The sequence below is a fragment of the Quercus lobata genome, chromosome 10 (assembly GCF_001633185.2).
Source record: "Quercus lobata isolate SW786 chromosome 10, ValleyOak3.0 Primary Assembly, whole genome shotgun sequence".
NCBI lineage: Eukaryota > Viridiplantae > Streptophyta > Magnoliopsida > Fagales > Fagaceae > Quercus > Quercus lobata.
This window is the reverse complement of record NC_044913.1, coordinates 6,036,200-6,055,294: the sequence shown is the minus strand read 5'-3', so window position 1 is coordinate 6,055,294 and position 19,095 is coordinate 6,036,200. Positions and strand designations below refer to the sequence as shown.

Below are 19,095 nucleotides of genomic sequence, written 5' to 3'. Positions count from 1 at the left end.
AGACACGTGATGTAAAATTAGACTTTAATTGAATTTTAATTTTAAATCTAATTAGATTTTCTCTAGTTTTACCTATTATTATTATATATATATAGATTTATAGATTTCATATATTTCAAGCAAAAACAAATGGAGCAATAAAGAAAAACCGGTAAATAACAGTAAAATAATTGTGTTTTTTTAAATTAAAAAAAAAAAATTTAATATAACAGTAAAATAACGGTTAAACTAACTTTCAGAAAACCCAAGCATTGAGATGCAACAGAAGATAGCTCTCAAAAACCATCCAAAATAACAAAGCAGTCATTGCTGCTTCTCTGCTAAAATCTTGCTCATCCAAATCACTCTCTCTTCAACCGTGCCATCCGAGCCTTTTCTAAGACTTTCGTTGCTTCGTGTTCAATCAATAAAAGTTCACGTTCGAACGTTTTGCCAACCCGTGTTTGCTTAACTCGCGTTACGTGCCACTCTAAATGATCTTTGTCATGGAATTGAGGTCCACGGACCCTTTGTGAAAATGGGTGTGTTCCGGTTATGAATGCTTTGATTGATATGTATGGTAAATGTGGTGCATTAAAGACGACACATGGAGTGTTTGATGAAATGGGTGAAAGAGATTTGCTTGGCTCGCGGGGAGGATTTGGACCATATGGTGAATGCCTGCGATTTGATTGATGAGATTCCGGTAGGGAATGTGGAAAATGTTGGTTTATGTAGATATAAAGGTACACAGCGCGTGCTATTTTTTATAGGATGCTGGAGAAAAATGCTGTTTTTTTGACTACTGAGTTGGTGGTGTGAGCACTGTGAGGAGGACAAAAGGGTTTGGCAAGAAATGAAGGAGAGAAGTGTGATTAAGCTTCATGGGTGCAGTTGGGTTGAGATTAATTGCAAAGATCATGGAATTGAAATCAAGAACTGAACCTTGAGGGACTTATAGCAAAACTTTGAGGACTATAGTAAGTGTGCCACAAGTCATCATTGCTGTGTGAAAAGAAAACTCTTGCTGTTTAAAATTCATGGAGTGGTTAGTTCTTTCTGATTGTATTTAATCTTCTGCTTTGCAACACATTGGATTCTGTTCTCATTTGTGTTTTTTTATTATCATTGGACGTCCTTGGCAGGTATTAGTTTGGTTATCAGTGATCAATTTTGTTAACTCAGGAACCAGGAAAGATACCAAGGTACACTAATGCTAATATTGTTGTGAGCCTAAGGATTACATGTTGCTCATATGGAGGTAATAATGACCCAGCTTCCTCATCTTGTACTATTTGTTGGATGTAGTTATTTGGCTCAAGCACTGGGATATCCTTATGTAGGATGTAGCTATGCTTACTGGGGATGTTTGTTAATGATTGTTTGCTTTAAAATATTGGTCAACACCATCTCAGTTTAAGAGAGTTTGTATAGTGTTGGTACCTTGATTTCAGAGAACTTGAAAGCCCTGGTCATAGTTATCTAGAAGATGAAATTTATAAAAGGGTTCCTTTGTCTCATGTTTATAGGCTCTAAAGTCTAAGAGTCTAAGTGAACATTCTGTTTTAAGCAATATTAAAAGACACAAATAAGGTCTTTCACTAGAAAATTTATCCTCAAGTGCTGGGACTCAGAAAGTTTGTCTTAGAGATTTATGTTATTTTACTAAAGAATAATGATGCCTCTCTGGGATGTTCTAGAAAGATTTAGCAACATGAATTTGGTAGGGGTAGATGTAATTGATTGAGAAGTAGAAAAATGAATGTTAGGATGGTCTTCAATGAAAACTGAATTTTGCAGTTTTGTATCTGATAACTGAAAAGGTCCATTACCCACTGTTTATTCTGGCAAAACAGGTTCATTGTTTGCTGGCAGAAGATCTCAATATGGCCCTAACTTTCAGCATTTTTAATGATGATCATTTGTGTCACTAGTCACTACAATTGCTTAGATGCTTCTGACTTGCATTCTAAGATTTCTACTAAGATGATTTAGCTTGCCAACAACATTTTTTTATCGGCTTTTAGTTTATTTGTTTGTGTACAGTTTAAAGCTTCACCTTTTCTAGATACATCTACACTTTAACCAACTTTCAGCAAATAAGCATCTAGGAAAAAAGCTCATAAAATTGCCACAAATGGATCCATTCTATAGGATTTTGGGATTATGGGATGTCTTTAACATTAGTTCAGCAAGTAAATACGTTGTTATTATCTATAATTTCTATCACTATGAGTTTGTGTCTAATGATAGCTCATTACCATAACAAATCTACTACTAAGTCTTGTAGTGTTGTATACTTTATTTTAGTAGCAAATGAACTCATCAACATTTTTTTGATTTTATTTCAAAGAGTTGTGTATAGAAGACCATCATCTAATGGAACACTGCCTTACAATATTTTCAATTCTCCTGCCATCTTTAACAGAGTTGTTACTTGAACATTTTATCTTTAAACAAGGGACTTCACATCAGTCAATTTTGTCATTTATCTAACTCTTGGTTATTAAATATATATAGTACTTGTAACGAATTACATATATTCATGTATTTGCAAAGAAACTATACTGCTGAACATCGTTAACAATCAACCGAACTGCAGAAACTGTGGTTACAACGGCAAGTAGAGAAAAAAGAATAATGTTGGACCAATGCCACCCCTTCTTTTCTACTCTGGATGTATTTCCTTTGACCTGTCACAGGGATAGAGTAAATATAATTTAGTTTTACTTATTGCTTCTTTTATATCTTTCATAAGTAAAATCAAAGCAGTCCAGGAAAGGCTAGTTACCTTGAGAAAAATCATACTTGGGAACACAAAGGTTATAGGTATGAGGGAAAATGATCCAAACAAGTCCACAAAGTCCCCCATGAAAGGAAAAGCTGCTGTCACGAATGTGTTAAATGAGAAGAGGACTGCTCGCATGTAGAATCTACGTTTGATGTTTTCTTTCGAATCCATACTTTCATCAAGCTTGAGGAAGTTTGTATCAAGGGTCTCATGAATTGGTGCAAGAAACGTCTATTTTCATTATCAACACAATGAATCAGACTTCAGTTGAAAGGTCCCCGTTAAGTCATTACAGCAATTTAATCATAATGACTGTTCATATAGTTTGCTATCTTTTAGCCTTTTTTGGACTTTGAATTTTGTGTACTGGAAAAATTATAATTGTAACGTTTCAACAAAGCATAAACTTCAAGTAGAAGATTGGTAGTAATAATAATAGAAATTTTGCAAAAGGCTTTATGGGGTCCTTTGCCTTGAAGGTCAAGTTCTTTAGTAATTTTCCCATAACCTAAGGCTTACTAGAAAATGACTTAGAGGTGGCCTTTCCTGTCATGAGTATGGTTAAATCTGAGCCTAACCTTAAAAAGAAATTAAACTATATATCTTACATGCTGGGACACTATAGACTGTAGAAAGGTAGCAAAGTTGATGACAATCTTGACCCATTTGGGACCGCTTAGTTCTTCAGGAAGGTATGTGGATACTGCTGAACCATAAGCCCAGTAACCTACGATGCTTACACCATAGTAAACTAAGAGCCCAGCAGTGTATTGAGTATATAAGGCTTTTCTCATGTTCTCGACTGCTGGCTTGCGCAAAGTTGACTGCAGAGTGAATATAGAAAGCTTAATGGTGAATTATAGATTTTGAGATGAACTTCCTCTTCATAATCTGTCTACATTACTATACTAACCTGTATTTCGAGTAGCAGGCCGGAGGTGTTACAGACAATAATGGCTGAAATTGCACCAAAGCCATTGAACACCTTGTCTAATTTACTTCCATGAATCTTATAATCCTTGTTTTTGTTAGATTTCCCTGCCCAAAATTGCAACAAATTAATGTTTAAGCAAAGCATGTAGATGGTAACAAGGCTTCCGCAATGCAAGATCATTGTTAAAAACATTTCAAGGACAAAATAGGCCAAAGGCAAAGTATATCTACCGTCCTTAACTAGTACCACAAGAAGGATGATAATGTAAGTGAAGGTGAGGATAGTAGAGATTCCTAGCCATCTTCTCATTGCTGACATAGTTGGAATGAGAAATGCGAATAAGAAGTAGGCTGCTCCAGTGATGATGATGTAAAATTGGAGCCTCAAGGGTGAATCACTAAATTCTGAATTGATCTCCTGCTTCCAGTGAAACATTCAAGAATTGGTACTTTAGTACACAAAAACAAGCAACATACTATGCTTGAAATTATTAATTACCTTAAGCGCTTTACCACCGAGGAGAATGAAACCCATGTTTGTTAGAAGAATAGTCAAGTATTGGAACACCCAGGTGATATGATACATTTCTCTGCCTTGAAAACAAAGAAACAAATAGTTTAATGCCTTGTATTTGACTTTTTTGACAACCAGGACATTAAAGACATATATCCTTGTAAATTTTTGTTAATTTGTGATAAAACTCACCAAAAAGAAAGCCCATAAGATCTCTGTATCTAATGAACCTCTGGCCATTGATGAAGTGAAAAGCGGCCAAGAGCCAGTTAGCATAGGCAGTGTAGAGACCCACAACAACCAGACATATGATACCCCAAGTCCAACCCAGAGGCACCAACATAAGATTTGAAAAACTCAATATGTATCCGCAGTTGAAGCTTGTCACCAGCAGCAACCCAACTTGTTGCCAGGAATCTGTAAATTCATATCAATTAATGATAGTGAAGAAACAAAACCTTGATGCATTTGTAGCCTATTTAAATAGAGTAGGGCTTAATATAATCCTTTTTATATAAAACTGTAAATCTCTGAATATAGAGAACATACCATGTTTATGCTTTCACTATTCGTTATTTGACTTAGTTCTATGCTATAAAATCCACTTAAGGCCTTTTATCATACAGAAGAATGTAAAATTAGAACAGATTCAAATAGAAGTTGCGTAAAAACAGCTGAGAAGAAACCCAGATGTGGAGGGCTTAGTATAATCTCATGTATAACTAAACATGACGTGAAAAGCCGGTTGAGTTGAATATAGAGTAAACATACCATGGTCTATGGTATGAGCAGATGTAAGACCATTTTCATGTTTTACACTGCTCATTATTGGACCTTGTTCGGTAATGAAAGCTTCTATATAACTTGTTTCTTCCCGGGTTGCCATTGCTCCTATGGAGTTGCTAGCAACCTTGGATCCCAATTTATTTCTGAGACTTTTTTTCTTTTTTTTTTTTTTTTGAGAAATATTTCTGAGACTTAGTACAGGCTTTCTTTTACAATGATAAGTGATAACATGGTGAGAATAGACTTTCTAATTCAGGAACTCATAAATGTGACATCAAGCTGTCGTCATTAGAACAAGTACTTCAAATTATTGGACTCGGGGAGTCCAATCTGAGCGATCAGTGAAAAGGATAGACGTGTGAGTGAACAATTTAACAAATTGTGAAAAAGGATAGATGTGTGACAGTGTGAGTGACAATTTAACAAATTGTGAAAAAGGCTGTCTTAATTGTTAAATATACATGTGAGTGAACATGAAATATAAATAAGAGAAATATTATGTTCATAATATTTTCACTATAAATCCTAAATAGTACGTTATTATTGGTTTTTATGGATGGCCAGAAAAGTAATTTTAAGTTGTGAATTCAAAATTAAAACCAATAACTACTTACCACATAGGATTTGTTGTGAAAATATTGTGGATGTGACACTTCTCTATAAATAAAGAATTTGAAATTTTTTTTATTTAATTAGTGTAGGTACTCAAGAATTTTTGGCTTTGGTTTTGGCTTTGGCTTTTTTTGCTCTCTTTCTCATTGGTTCATCCCTTATAAGGTAGAAAGAGGAAAGCTATCTTTCCAATGTGGGACAAAAAATTCAAGCCAAGGTAAGGCAAGGCAATCAAGCCAAAAAAGCCAAAGCCAAAGCCAAAGCCAAAGGCAAAAAAGGAACCAAACTAGTGGTACTATTTCTCATTGGTTCCAATGTGGGACAAAGAATTCATGCCAAGCCAAGCCAAGCCAAGGCAATTAAGCCAAAAAAGCCAAAGTCAAAGGCAAAAATTCTTGAGTACCTACAATAAAAGGATCAATCAAACTAGTGGTACTCTTTCTCATTAGTTCATCCCTTATAAGGTAGAAAGAGGAAAGCTATCTTTCCAATGTGGGACAAAGAATTCAAGTCAAGGTAAGGCAAGGCAATCAAGCCAAAAAAAGCCAAAGCCAAAGCCAAAACCAAAGCCAAAAATTCTTAAGTACCTACAATAAGAATTCGAGAAATAATATATATACATAGTAAGACTGAATCAAATCTATATACTTAAACTTTGGCATTAAGTGGTGTCTTGATATGGGGGTGTCCGAAACTTCAGCAAACCCAATCAAAAAACATATATCTAGTCATCCCGCATTCTTCATGACAATGTCAGTTGGGTCATCCATAGTAGGACCCATAAAAATAAAGAATTTGTGATTTTTTTTTTAATTTAATAAGAATTTGAAAATTTATATACATAGTGGGACTAAATAAAATCTATATACTTGAACTTTGGCATTAAGTGGTGTCTTGACATAGGAGTGTCTGAAACTTCAGCAAGCCCAATCGAAAATCATATATCTAGTCATCCTGCATTCTTCATGATGATATCAATTGGGTCCTCCATAGTGGGGCCCATAAAAATAAAGAATTTGAGTTTTTTTTAAAAAAAAAATTAATAAGAATTTGAAAATTTATATACATAGTGGGACTAAATCAAATCTATATACTTAAACTTTTGGCATTAAGTGGTGTCTTGACATAGGAGTGTTCGAAACTTCAGCAAGCTCAATCAAAAATCATATACCTAGTCATCCTGCAATCTTCAGGCCGATATCAGTTGGGTCCTCCATTGTGGGACCCATATAAATAAATAAAAAATTTTAGAATTTTTTTTTTTTTTTTTGATTCAAAAAGAATTTGAGAATTAATATACATAGTGGAACTAAAATCAAATCTATATACTTTATTAGCAAAAAAAAAAAAACAAAAAAAAAAATCTATATACTTAAACTTTGGCATTAAGTGGTGTCTTGACACAGGAGTGTCCGAAACTTCAACAAGCCCATTGAAAATCATATATCTAGCCATCTTGCATTCTTCATGCCGATATCATTTGGGTCCTCCATACTTTTCTAGTATCATGTCCTTATATTTGATATTAAAGTAAAACTTAGAAAAAGTTTAAGCGTTGTACCTTAGATTTTTTAATTTCATAGATCTAGATCAAATTTGAGAAATATTTTTTTAAAATTAATTAGAGAATTTATATTACACAAGTAATGTGTTATATTAAGGTCTTAATTATATACTCCCAAGGTAATAACTCCCCAAGAATGCATTATGCATTGGGTGGGCTCCGGGGTTACATCTATTAAGCTTTTTATATCCATTAATTTCTTTCTCCTTGTTTACCTTTTAATAACCTTTTTTTTTAAAAATTAGCATTATTCATAATTTAATTTACTGGGTTTGACAAAGATTCCACGTGCTGTCCTTATAATTATATAATCAGGCGTCAATGAGTGTAAGCTCTTTCTTCTGTGCGCAAAACTCGGCTTATATGCGTGCCCACCTGCCCCCAAGTTCCCGCATTTTTTTTTTTCAATTTCATTTTAAATCTTATAATTTAAAAATAATCAAAATTAAATACTATAATTCTAAAAATATTAAATTAAACCTTAAATTTTTGAAAAGCAATAAAGTAAACTTTTAAAATTGGTACATCACCATTAAATAAAGATTTACCATAATATATATATATATATATATATATATATATATATATATATATAAATAAAAGTGGATTTCAGTTAGCTTATTAATGAAAAAAAAATTTCGTCGAATAAAATATATGAAAAAGAAATCAAAAAAATAAAAAGAAAGAAAAGGCTTAGATGTTGGACAAAAAGATGGCTGATGGCGAAAGCTATGGAAATCGGGGTGGCCTTTGCTTGGGATGTTTGTATAAGGGATGTAATAGTTGAAGCTGATTCCAAGATAGTGACTGACAGTGTTCTAGGTTTATATACTCCTGCTATGGTTGTTTTCAATGTTCTGGTTGGTCTAGCTCACAAGCTTAAAGATTTTAGATCAGTTCAAATTTCCCACATGAAGTAACAAGACAATAAACCTGCATATTTATTGGCAAAATTTGTCAAAGAATTATATTATTTTGATAATTATATAATATAAATAGAAGAAAATCCATTGCTAATTGAGTTAGTCGTAACTCATGATGTACTGAATTTATCTTCTTCTTAATAAAGATAAAAGTTTCTCATAAAAAAAATTAAAATAGTAAGGATGGCTAATGCAATTGGAGACAAATTTCCAACGTAACATTGGAAAGGAATGTATTAGTGGGCAGTAGAACAAGATGTGTACGCATTGTTCTTAGCCATCCATTTACAGTTTTCAAAAGAATATTCGAAATTTGTTTCTAATCAAAGGATTAAAGGAAAGTACAACTTTTTTGTTGGGGTGGATTGAAAAGTTTGATTTTGGAAACAGAATGTTTGTATTGCCTCTTGTGCATAAAGTATTACATCAATTTTGATTCTAAAATTTTTTATTTTTTTTTCTTTTCAAAAGTTTAGGATTTAATTTTGGTACGTTTAGAAATAATAGGATTTAAAATGAAATTTAATTGATTTATTTTGGGTCATAACATCATCATAACATGGCATCTCTTTTTTAATACATGATCATGTTCCATCGCTATTTCAACGGCTATTGAGTCAGAACTCTTGTTTTTGTTTTTTAAGAATCATTGAGTTAGACTTAATTTACCATCTAAATTTGCTGACATAAATATATAAATACTATGACTTATTCTTTAATGTAAGTTAGTGGAAAGCAACATATAGTCCAAACTAAGACCAAGCGTTAAGAAGCTGGACTACCTTCATTTTGTACACGTAATTTGATTTTTAAGCACCGACTGTAGAGTCTCAAATGACCACTTAAAAATGAATATTTAAATTACCTAATTAGTTGCACATCAATTTGTAATCTCAATATAGTAAAAGTTGTAGTACCCGTAGCACTACTAAAAAAAGATAAGGTGTAAACGTGTCGATTTATTAAATGCATTCTATTGGCTAATGGAAGGGGTCTTAATTATTATTATTTTTGAAACAACCTTAATAAAAAATTTATGACATATAAATTAATATTATATTAATTAATAAAGGAGGGGTTAGACGATTGCCTAAGTTGCCTATATGATTAAGCTAGCCCTCTATGGTATGTGACATTATCAAACACATTTTATGTATTACAAAATTGTCTTTTTAAATCCTTAATGGTATTTAAAATAGAGTGTAGCTTCTGTCCAATGTCCTGTGATACTAGACCCGTTGCAATCATGACACCTGCCCATTTTCGGACATGTGTTATAATCACAGTAGGTCCAATGCACTGGAGACACTAGACAGAAGCCACGCCCTTTAAAATAAGGGTAAAACTAAGGTATAATTCTTTAGGTGAAATACCTTTGATTCCTCAATTAAATTAAATAATGTGATTGTATTGAGTCTATTGACTAATGAGCCATATGATTCAATTTAATTATCATTGAAAGGAATAGCATTTTTTTATTTTTTTATTTTACAACTATGATGTTGAATTTAATTAGGTAACCTAAGTTATTGCATTTAAAAAATTGTATCTAAGTTTTGCCTAAAATAATACAATTGACCACGTGGATACATGTATTAGACGATAATCAATTATTGTGCTCACAAAGGTCTGTTTGAAATCCGTTTATTTTACTGAAATTGAAAACTTTTTATTGAGTGATCAACTGTGTTATTTTACATACTAGAAGGATTTAATAAGTCAATTTTGTAGCACAAAAACTGTGTGTTTGAGAATGACCCATATCACAAGAGACCTCTTTGCATTTATACCTTATTTTAAATCAACACGGATAGAAATGTATTACATTAATATCCTGAATAATTTCTTTTAAAAAAAAAATCTTGAATATCATGCCCCACCATTGTAAGATATTACATTTTAACCATTGCATACCATGGTGCGATGGTCACTCCATAAATATAAATACTTGTGAGATGTGGGGGGCAAGAGTTAGAGTTCAAGTCTCCAAGATGGAGTTTCACACATATATATACTTAGATTATACTAAAGTAGAAATTCTATCTTATATTAAAAAAAAGATATTACATTTTAAAAAAATAGGATTAAATATAATAAATCTGAACTAGTATAATATAATTGATGGAACATTAATATCTTTAATATCTTTAACATGCATATATTATATGGATTCAGCTTAAGTTACAAATGTTGTAACTCTAAATAATGTTACACAATTATATTTTAAAAATTTTATCATTGGATTATATGTTCTATATGTTCTTAACATGTATACTAATTTTTCATATCAATTATATGTTATTTACTATTCGATCCATAAACTCATATTTTATACATTATTTTAAACTACAAAAACTTGATTTTAAATAATTAATTGATAACATAGTTATTAATTTTTGATCATATTGAAATTTTACAAGTGTGGAGAATATAGAAAAATAATATGATTCAATAATAGATGTATTAAAATTTTTTTTTTGATAAACTAGATGTATTAAAATTTGAATATATATATATATATATGTGTGTGTGTGCACGCGCGCGCCCACCATAGTAAAGTCTTACCGTTTTGAATGTTAACTGGGATATGCACGTAACTTTATTTATTTATTTATTTTCTTTTTTGAGAAGGACATGCACGTAAACTCATGAGAGTGAACGACACCATTTTGTGGGAGGTCGATATATATCGGTAATGACAGAACGAGTCGGCCATTCAATTGATTGGACTCCAATTTCAAGATCTAGATTCTAGTTGCCGCTAATTTTGATTTGGTAAAAAAAAAAATCCAAAACAATGAACAAGCTGGCAATGAAAAAAATCTAGGAAGAATTTGAGTAAAAGCTTAGGCCTATCATGTCATGGGGTTTGGCAGTGTATAAATATCACTAACCAGTTATATCCTTAAATTATTGAATTATTCTATGATTTATTTTGTAATGATTGCATCTATTGTGATGTGTTCTATATCATATTTTTATAAACTTAATTTTGTCATGCTTGCATCTATTGTGATGTGTTCTATATCATATTTTTAAACTTAATTTTAAAGTTCCTGATGCTGTGTGTGGTAAAATGGACTCTATTATTCGTGCTTTTTGGTGGGGTCATGATTATGGAGAAAGGAAATTGTATCTCATTAATTGGGATAGGATTTGTCAACCTAGGAGAATGGGTGGTTTGGGGCTTAAGAAATTCAAAACCTTGAACCAGGCTATGCTTAGCAAGCAATATTGGAGGTTATGTCAGAATCCTAACTCTCTCCTTGCTAAAACTGTCAAGGCTAGATATTTTCCTAATAGTTCAATTCAGAATTATAGAGCTAAACCGCATCATTCATGGGTTTGGAGAAACATCATCAAAGTAGATCATCCTTTTTTGAGAGAAGGGATATGGAGGGTTGGGAATGGGTTTAATATTCCCCTAAACCATAAGGATTGGTTTCCCCATTCAAACTTTAGTGCTTACCAGCATCACCTCCCTACTGGCTCTGTGGGAGATTTGATTGATCATGATACTAGGACTTGGAAGGCTGATTTGGTTAGGAGTTTATACCCTTTTCATCAGGCTTCCTCAATTCTTCAAATTCCTATTTCTAAGACAGATTCTGTACAAGACACACTCTGTTGGAAATTCTCCAATAATGGGGAGTATCAAGTGTACAAAGCCTATGACTTGTTAAGTAGGAATTATGCTAGCCAATCTGGTTCTTTTCAAGCTCATTCAGGTTGGTGGAGATTGTTTTGGAAAATTAAGGTTCCTTTGAAAGTCAGTAACTTTGTTTGGAAGTTGTTGAACAATTGTCTGCCAACATTTCATAATCTTCATATTAGAGGTATATCCAAGGGAAATCTTTGCCCAATGTGTAATGAGGAAGAGGAGAGTTTAAGCCATATCTTTCTTCTTTGCCCATTCACTAGGGCGTGTTGGCACGGAACCACTCTAGCTATCCATTCTTCAAACTTCTCTGACCTGTCTGTTCAACATTGGCTGCAACAAATCATTTCAAGACATGAATTGGGAAATTTGGACTCTATGTCTTATTTACAGGATGTTTTCATTACCCTTTGGGCTATTTGGAACCATCGGAACAAAGTAGTGCATCAAGGAATCATCCCTAATCCAATGGAAGTTATTCTAATTGCTCAAAATTTTTCTTGCAGGTATAAGGCCTCTCTCTCAAGCTGTCAGATCCCGAGAAGAAGAGATAGCAGCTGTTCCAACACTTGGCAGCAACCTGCAGCCAGGAACTGGAATCTAATCATCAAAATTGCAGCAGCTAGAAAGAGGAGGCAATGTAGATATGGTATTGTATATGAAGCTCTAACTTTGCAGGGAGATAAGGTGTTTTTTGGAGTAGCAAGTACCTCTGCTACAACTTCTACTGGAGCTCTTTTGGAGGCTGTTATTGAAGCTGGTTTGGTAGCCAAAGCTCAAGGTTTTCCAAATGTTTTGTTCCTCAGTGATAGCAAAAAGCTTTTGCAGATAGTTAAGAAGAAATGTGCCACGGATTGGATGGACAGCATTAGGCTCGCAGACTACTGCTTCTTGAATCATAATGGCTTGTTTTGTGATCTTTTTTGGGTTCCTCATGTTGTTGTGAAGGATATTTGGTCTGTAGCTAAAGTGGCAACACGTTTGCCAATTCACCATTGCTATCAGTTTCCAGTTGGTATCTTGTAATGCTACTGTTCCTTTTGTTTTCTCCCTTCAGTGGTATGAAAAAAAAAAAAAAAAAACATTACCACTTAAAAAAGAATTGAAAAAACGTGGCACATTTGTGAGTCAAAAATGCACGAATTATAAATGATTTTGTTACCTGGATTGAGAAGAGTCTATGTTTTATTGAATGAGCTCTTTGCCATGATGTAACTTCAGGGGCGGCGCTATTCTATATTCGGGGGTTCAAATGAACCCCTGACTTTCAGAAAAAAAAATTATATATATAAAATATTTATTCATTTTTTGTTAGTTTAATACTTTAATTTGTTTTTAAAAATATTTTTGCACATCCTGACTTAAATTTTGCACACCCTTATTACAAGTATTCTAACTCTAAGGGTAAAGAGTCAGTGTTTGTGAATTGTAAGTATCACTTTTTTTTATAAATTTATATCATGTGTATGAGCATGTCTAATATTAATAGTGTGTATTACTTTTTGTTATAATGCTATTTGTGTGAATTATGATGTGTGTGGACATTTGTATGTACAATATAAATATAATATAAATTTATATAATTTAATAATTAGGAAATAGAGATGGTTTGTTACATGTGTGTGTATTGTTATCATGTTATAATAAATTTTTTTTTTATAAAGTTAGTAAAATTTAAGAAAAAAAATTGTAAAGTTAGTAATTGTCCAAGCATTTGACTAGTTAAGTAGACACAAAGTGTATAAGTTTATATATGAATGAGTGTGGTTGTGTGTCTCAATAATTAATACGAAGCTAATGAGTTTAGTTTAGTCATTTAATTTAAAATATTTTATAAAAACAATAACAAATAGATAATAACAATTGCATAAAAATAAAAAGTCATAGCCTCATAGTCATAGCTACCCATATTGGGCATAACTACTCATAATGAACTATCATATAACAATTTAAAATTTGAAAACTTGTAGAAGAAAATTGTAAAACTTCATATATTAATTTTATTTTGTTGATAATTCGATATATTTAAGTTCTTTTTTATTAAAATTTTTTAATGACCCCCCTAAACAAAATTCTTGGAGCCGCCATTGTGTAACTTTTGCCTTTTCTAATGAATAAATGTTTCAGCTTCTTGTAAAAAATAATAATAATAATAAATGGGATTCCAAACTCAAATTTCTCGTTTTTTCTCAGACTCTCTCCCAATCCTTATTTAGGTTTATGTATGTTCATAAGACATAAGTTTTAAAGGTAGAATGGCATTCTTCTTTAATTCTTAGGTTTATTTTTATTGGTTTATTGTCCTTAAAAAATAAGATGGGCAACAAATGCAAGTAAAACTTTTTTTTGTAAAACTTTTTTTTTTTTTTAAGGTGAAGTTTTGAAGAATTGTTCATAGGCCAAATAGCTGAATAAACAGAGGTGGGATTGGTAGGGAATATGGTAAATGAGCACATAGTATACTATAGCATATTTATTAATTAATACTAGTTTAGCTAATATTGATTTTTTCAGAGCATTCAACTTTTTAGAGCATATCCTTCTCAAAAAGGAAAATAAATAAATAAAGTTATGTGCACTAGAAAATGAGTGTGAGGATAAAGAGGTTTAAAGCCGGTGTTGTATATTCAAGAGTTAAGTCCTTTTAGATATACACCACTATAAGTTTTTTTAAGACATTCTCCCCTCTCCCTGTGTGTGTGTTAAAAATATTTAGTATTTTCGAAAGAAAAAACAGTAGGTTAATCCCACATTGGAAAATGAGTATGAGTTAAAGAGATTTAAAGCCGATACTGTATATTCCCACATTGGAAAATGAGTATGAGTTAAAGAGATTTAAAGCCGATACTGTATATTCAAGAGTTAGACGACCTTCTCCCCTCTCCCCATGTGTGTTAAAAATATTTAGTATTCTAAAAAAAAAAAAAAAAAAAATTAGAACACTTAGACCATTTCCATAAACATAGGTAATTGAATTTTTTAGCTAAAACCTAGTTGGCTCAGTCCAAAATGTACCCCATTCACCAGCTAGCATATTTATTACTGTAATTACTAGTTTAGCTAAAATTGAATATTTTTTCAATTTTTTAGAGCACTTAGGGTACATTTGGTACACTGAATATGAATTACGACAGGAATTGTAATTTTTATTACTATGAATAAAATGTGTTGTAATGTAATAACTAAACTTATTCATTAGTTTGGTTATGAGTTATAACATTAGAATGAAACTTAACATTTATTTTTGGAAATTTCTTACTCATATAATTATAATTCCTTAAAAAATTTTATTTTTAAATTTAAGAGAGATATGTGTTATTTTTTTATGATTTTTTATTTTTAAAATTGTTAGATGTATATGGAAAGTTTGTTTACTTGGAAATATATTAAGTTTTGAAATTATTGTACTTACTAAGGAAAAACTAATACAACCTTTTAAAGAGAAATAATTATTCCTCATTTTGAAAAATAGCTATTCATAAGGAATGATTATTTTTTGTAATAAAAATATAACCAAACTATAGAATAACTAAACTACAAGAATAACTATTACATTACAGCGCCTATTACAGTCTACCAAACATGCCCTTAGACCATTCCCATCAACGTAGGTAATTGAATTTTTTAGTTAAAATCTAGTTAGCTCAGTCCAAAATGTACTCCATTACACCAGCTAGCATATTTATTAATTACTTGATTAGCTAAAATTGATTTTTTTTTAGAGCACTTATATAGAGCATTCCTCTCAACATGAATAACTGAATTTTTTAGCTAAAATCTAGTTAGCTCAGTCCAAAATCTAATTGAATTTTTTAGCTAAAATCTAGTTAGCTCTGTCCAAAATGTACTCTGTAAGGATAAGGGCCCAAATTTGTATACTGGGCCTTGGGTTTTGGCCAAGGACGTTGATTGGTCCAAGGACGGATAAACAATAGTGAGAGTATTAAGTTCAAAGTCCCATAAGTAACATGCAAGTAGAAAGGCTAGGAAAGGTGGTCCGAGGGGGAATATTTCCTCGGACAAGCCAAGCACAGATCGAATACATATCCTATCACTCAAATTGACCTTCTAGGAAACTCCACTGCTAGGGGCGTCCATTACAAATGCACTAGAAGAGTGGAAGCCAAGAAATATCTAAGGAAAAGCTGCTGCCACCACATTAAATAATATGTAGCTAACTTTCTGGCCGCATTTATGTGGAGAAGACCCTTGAATAGTGCTGCATTGGCTATCCCAACTCACAGAGGGCCAAAAAGGGTATCCAATGCGACAAACACTCAAATAGTGGCCTGGATAATCAACAAATGGACGGCCAAGATCATTAGAAGAGAGATATATAATGCAAGGGACCCCTGACAAAAAGGGGGGGATCGAAAATTAGAGAGAGAAATCTAAAGAAAAACACTGTAACAGTCAGGAAATGGTCGTGTAATCATACCTAAGATAAATATACAAGAACTGATCTCCTCGGACCTGTCCGAGGATGACTTTCTTTAGTTGAAATCCATCTACCTTTCTATTAATGTCATTTGAATCCACTTTGTTAGCCATCCAACTCATTCTAGCCCAGTTTTCCAATCCACTCTCTATAAATTCATTGTTTTGGACCTTTTGGGCTTGAGCCTATTCTTTTTTTGGGCTTGGAATCTAAACTCGGTCCTTACATACTCCATCACACAGCTTGTGCTTGTCAAATTTCTTGAAAGATACAATATCTCATCAAATTTGATTTGGTACCATAGATCACCAAATATATATTAATGGTTATGGATATGAAGGAAATTTCACCCCAATTTATATTGCTCGACTTAGGTGTCTCATGTGGGTTTTTCCTACCTAAAAAAGGGAATGGGACGAGGATTTAGGGAAAAATTTTGCCTCTACATGTGGGAGAAATGGGGATGGGATTTTCTTACTGAACCACTCTAAGCCACTGCATCATCCAAAGCCTCTGCTCCCATCACCTAAAGCCCTCACAGTCCCAATCACCCTAAAAAATAAAAACTACAACACATAGTTCTTTTGTTTTAATGTTCATGTTCACCCAAATATATGTACCCTTAAGAAAGAAAGAGAGAGAGAGAGAGAGAGAGAGAGAGAGAGAGAGAGAGAGAGAGAGAGAGAGAGAGAGAGAGAGAGAGAGAGAGAGAGATTCTTCTCTTTGGACTGGACTTTTATATGGTTTAAAAATACTCTTAAACCTTATGTTTTAATAGGGAAAAAACTTAAAAACAACCCAGTAAAAATATATCTTCAACTCCACTTAAAAATAAAATACCTACAAAATAGGACACTCTTCTACTAATCAATGTCTTAAAAAAGAAGAAGAAGAAGAAGAAGAAAAGAAAATTATGACACTAAACCAACAAAAAAAAGCTTCATCGCACACACAAAGCGCATGTGATAAGGTTAGTACTATTAATAACAAGATTTTCTGTTTAGTTTTTAACATTTTGTATACTTAAATACCCTCACACAAATTCTTAAACTCTCTAAAATACTCCTATCTTTTAATTCAATAATTTTAAATTTAAAAACACAATCTGATTAAAAGAGTAATTTACTATTTTTAAAAAGTTCCTAAGTTTTAAGCTTTTAAACTTTTATCAAAACCCTAAAAATAAGGAAACTATCTTTATCTCACTTTTAAACATTATTTCATTAAACCTAAAATAAAAAAGAGCCATGTGGCACACCCGAACACGCAAAGTGCATGTGATGAATCTAGTATCATTAATAAGAAGATTCTTTGTTTTGTTTTCAATATTTTACGTACTAAAATATTCTCATACAAATTCTTAAACTCTCTACAATACCCATATCTTTTAGTTAGATAATTTTATTTCTAAAGAGGTTTCTAAACTTTAGGCCTTCATAATTTTATCAACTCTCACATAGAGAAAAAAATCCTAAAAATTAGGATAATATCTTTATCTCACTTTTAAACATTATTTCACTAAAAAAAAAAAAAACTTACCACACACGCAAAGCACACGTGATGAGGCTAGCGAAGAAATAAAGTTATTCGTGACAACATAGTTCAAAAAGAGAGATATTACTTGACTTTTCTTTGGAATTTACACAAAATGATATTACAAAAAGAGGTGGCAAAGATGAGGAATGTACCAAGTCACTATCTTGAGACAAATCGTGTTGTCTACGGTTTATCCAATGTAGTTGGACAAATAATATCTGCACGTTATTCCTAGGATACAACAGCCTAACCACCTTGCTAATTATCTTTGCAAGTTTACACTACTCGTAAGATATAAGCTCGCTATATCACTTTCTTTTCCTAGAAAATAGAGTAAAAAATAAAATATTTTTTTGCAGAGTAAAAAGTAGTAGATGGTGAGTGCTCAAAACAATAATATAATTTTTTTTGAAAGTCTGTAGCTACTTGTACGCTCCAAACAGAGATAAGAAAAAAACTACCTCCCTCTCGTGGTACAAGCAGCGGAGTAAGGAAAGGCTCAACTAATGTGAGAAGAAAAACTCCCACCTAGAGGAGAGAATCTCACCCTAACTATTATGATAAAAGGTTGTTAAATCATTTTTGCATATAAGAAATGAAAAACGATAGCAGCAATAACACTAATTCAGGAAACAAACTCTTAACACATTAATTCAAGTAACAAACCTCGACACAATATTAATTCAAGAATAAAGAGTACTGCATAATTTGGAATTTCCCTTTATTCTAAAGGAGAAGGAAAATCCAAAAAGAAGCAACTAGACTACCGATTTCCATGCGTAACAAATCTCATAATTGCCATCCAGATCATGATTGAAGAGACAAGGGCCAGCCTCTTTTACACTCCATAAGCAATCTGGATCGCATCGTTTTTCATCTACGAGAAAGTTATAAATGTCAAAATAGTGGAATGCGCCTTGCCAGTCCATACTGCAATAAAATAGTGTATTGCCCCAATAATTAGGGCGGAAATTAATTTCAAACGCGTCACCTTCAGAGAGTGCATGGACTCCAGGATCGTCGTCCTTATTGGATTGACAATGGAGGTTCAACACCAAACCATTTTCCAAATCATTAGTGATTTTCAGATGTACCTTACCTGGAAGAAATCCTCCTTCACACGTAGTTTCCACCAAGAGAAGTAGCAATGATGCTGTTGCTAATCTAATGAAACAACTCATGATGTTTTGCTGATTAATGAGATTTGTTTTAGAATATTGGTCTTTGTCTTTTTGAGGTCTTATTTATAGGGCAACTTCTTCATTTTAGCTAGCTAGTGACATTTCTATGCTATGATTTAGGAACATAGCATTAATATAGGAGTAACGTTTCGAATTCATTTAGGAAAATATGGGATGCCA

General features: G+C 32.4%; 1 protein-coding gene and 1 long non-coding RNA gene across 2 annotated transcripts; one reads left to right on the top strand and one right to left on the bottom strand.

Moving 5' to 3' along the window:
* The first annotated feature begins 251 nt into the window (after window positions 1-251).
* On the top strand, window positions 252-1,819 carry LOC115964051. Its single transcript, XR_004085985.1, has 2 exons — window positions 252-1,027; window positions 1,125-1,819. It is a non-coding gene; the product is annotated as an uncharacterized LOC115964051 (long non-coding RNA).
* A 537-nt stretch (window positions 1,820-2,356) lies between these two features.
* On the bottom strand, window positions 2,357-5,149 carry LOC115964050 (proline transporter 1-like). The gene is made up of 8 exons (XM_031083341.1): window positions 4,989-5,149; window positions 4,410-4,634; window positions 4,203-4,297; window positions 3,935-4,121; window positions 3,684-3,808; window positions 3,379-3,594; window positions 2,771-3,001; window positions 2,357-2,672 (listed from the first exon to the last, which is right to left on the bottom strand). The coding sequence occupies exons 1-8, from the start codon at window positions 5,101-5,103 to the stop codon at window positions 2,523-2,525; spliced, it is 1,344 nt and encodes a 447-aa protein (XP_030939201.1). The 5' UTR covers window positions 5,104-5,149; the 3' UTR covers window positions 2,357-2,522.
* Window positions 5,150-19,095: the final 13,946 nt, after the last annotated feature.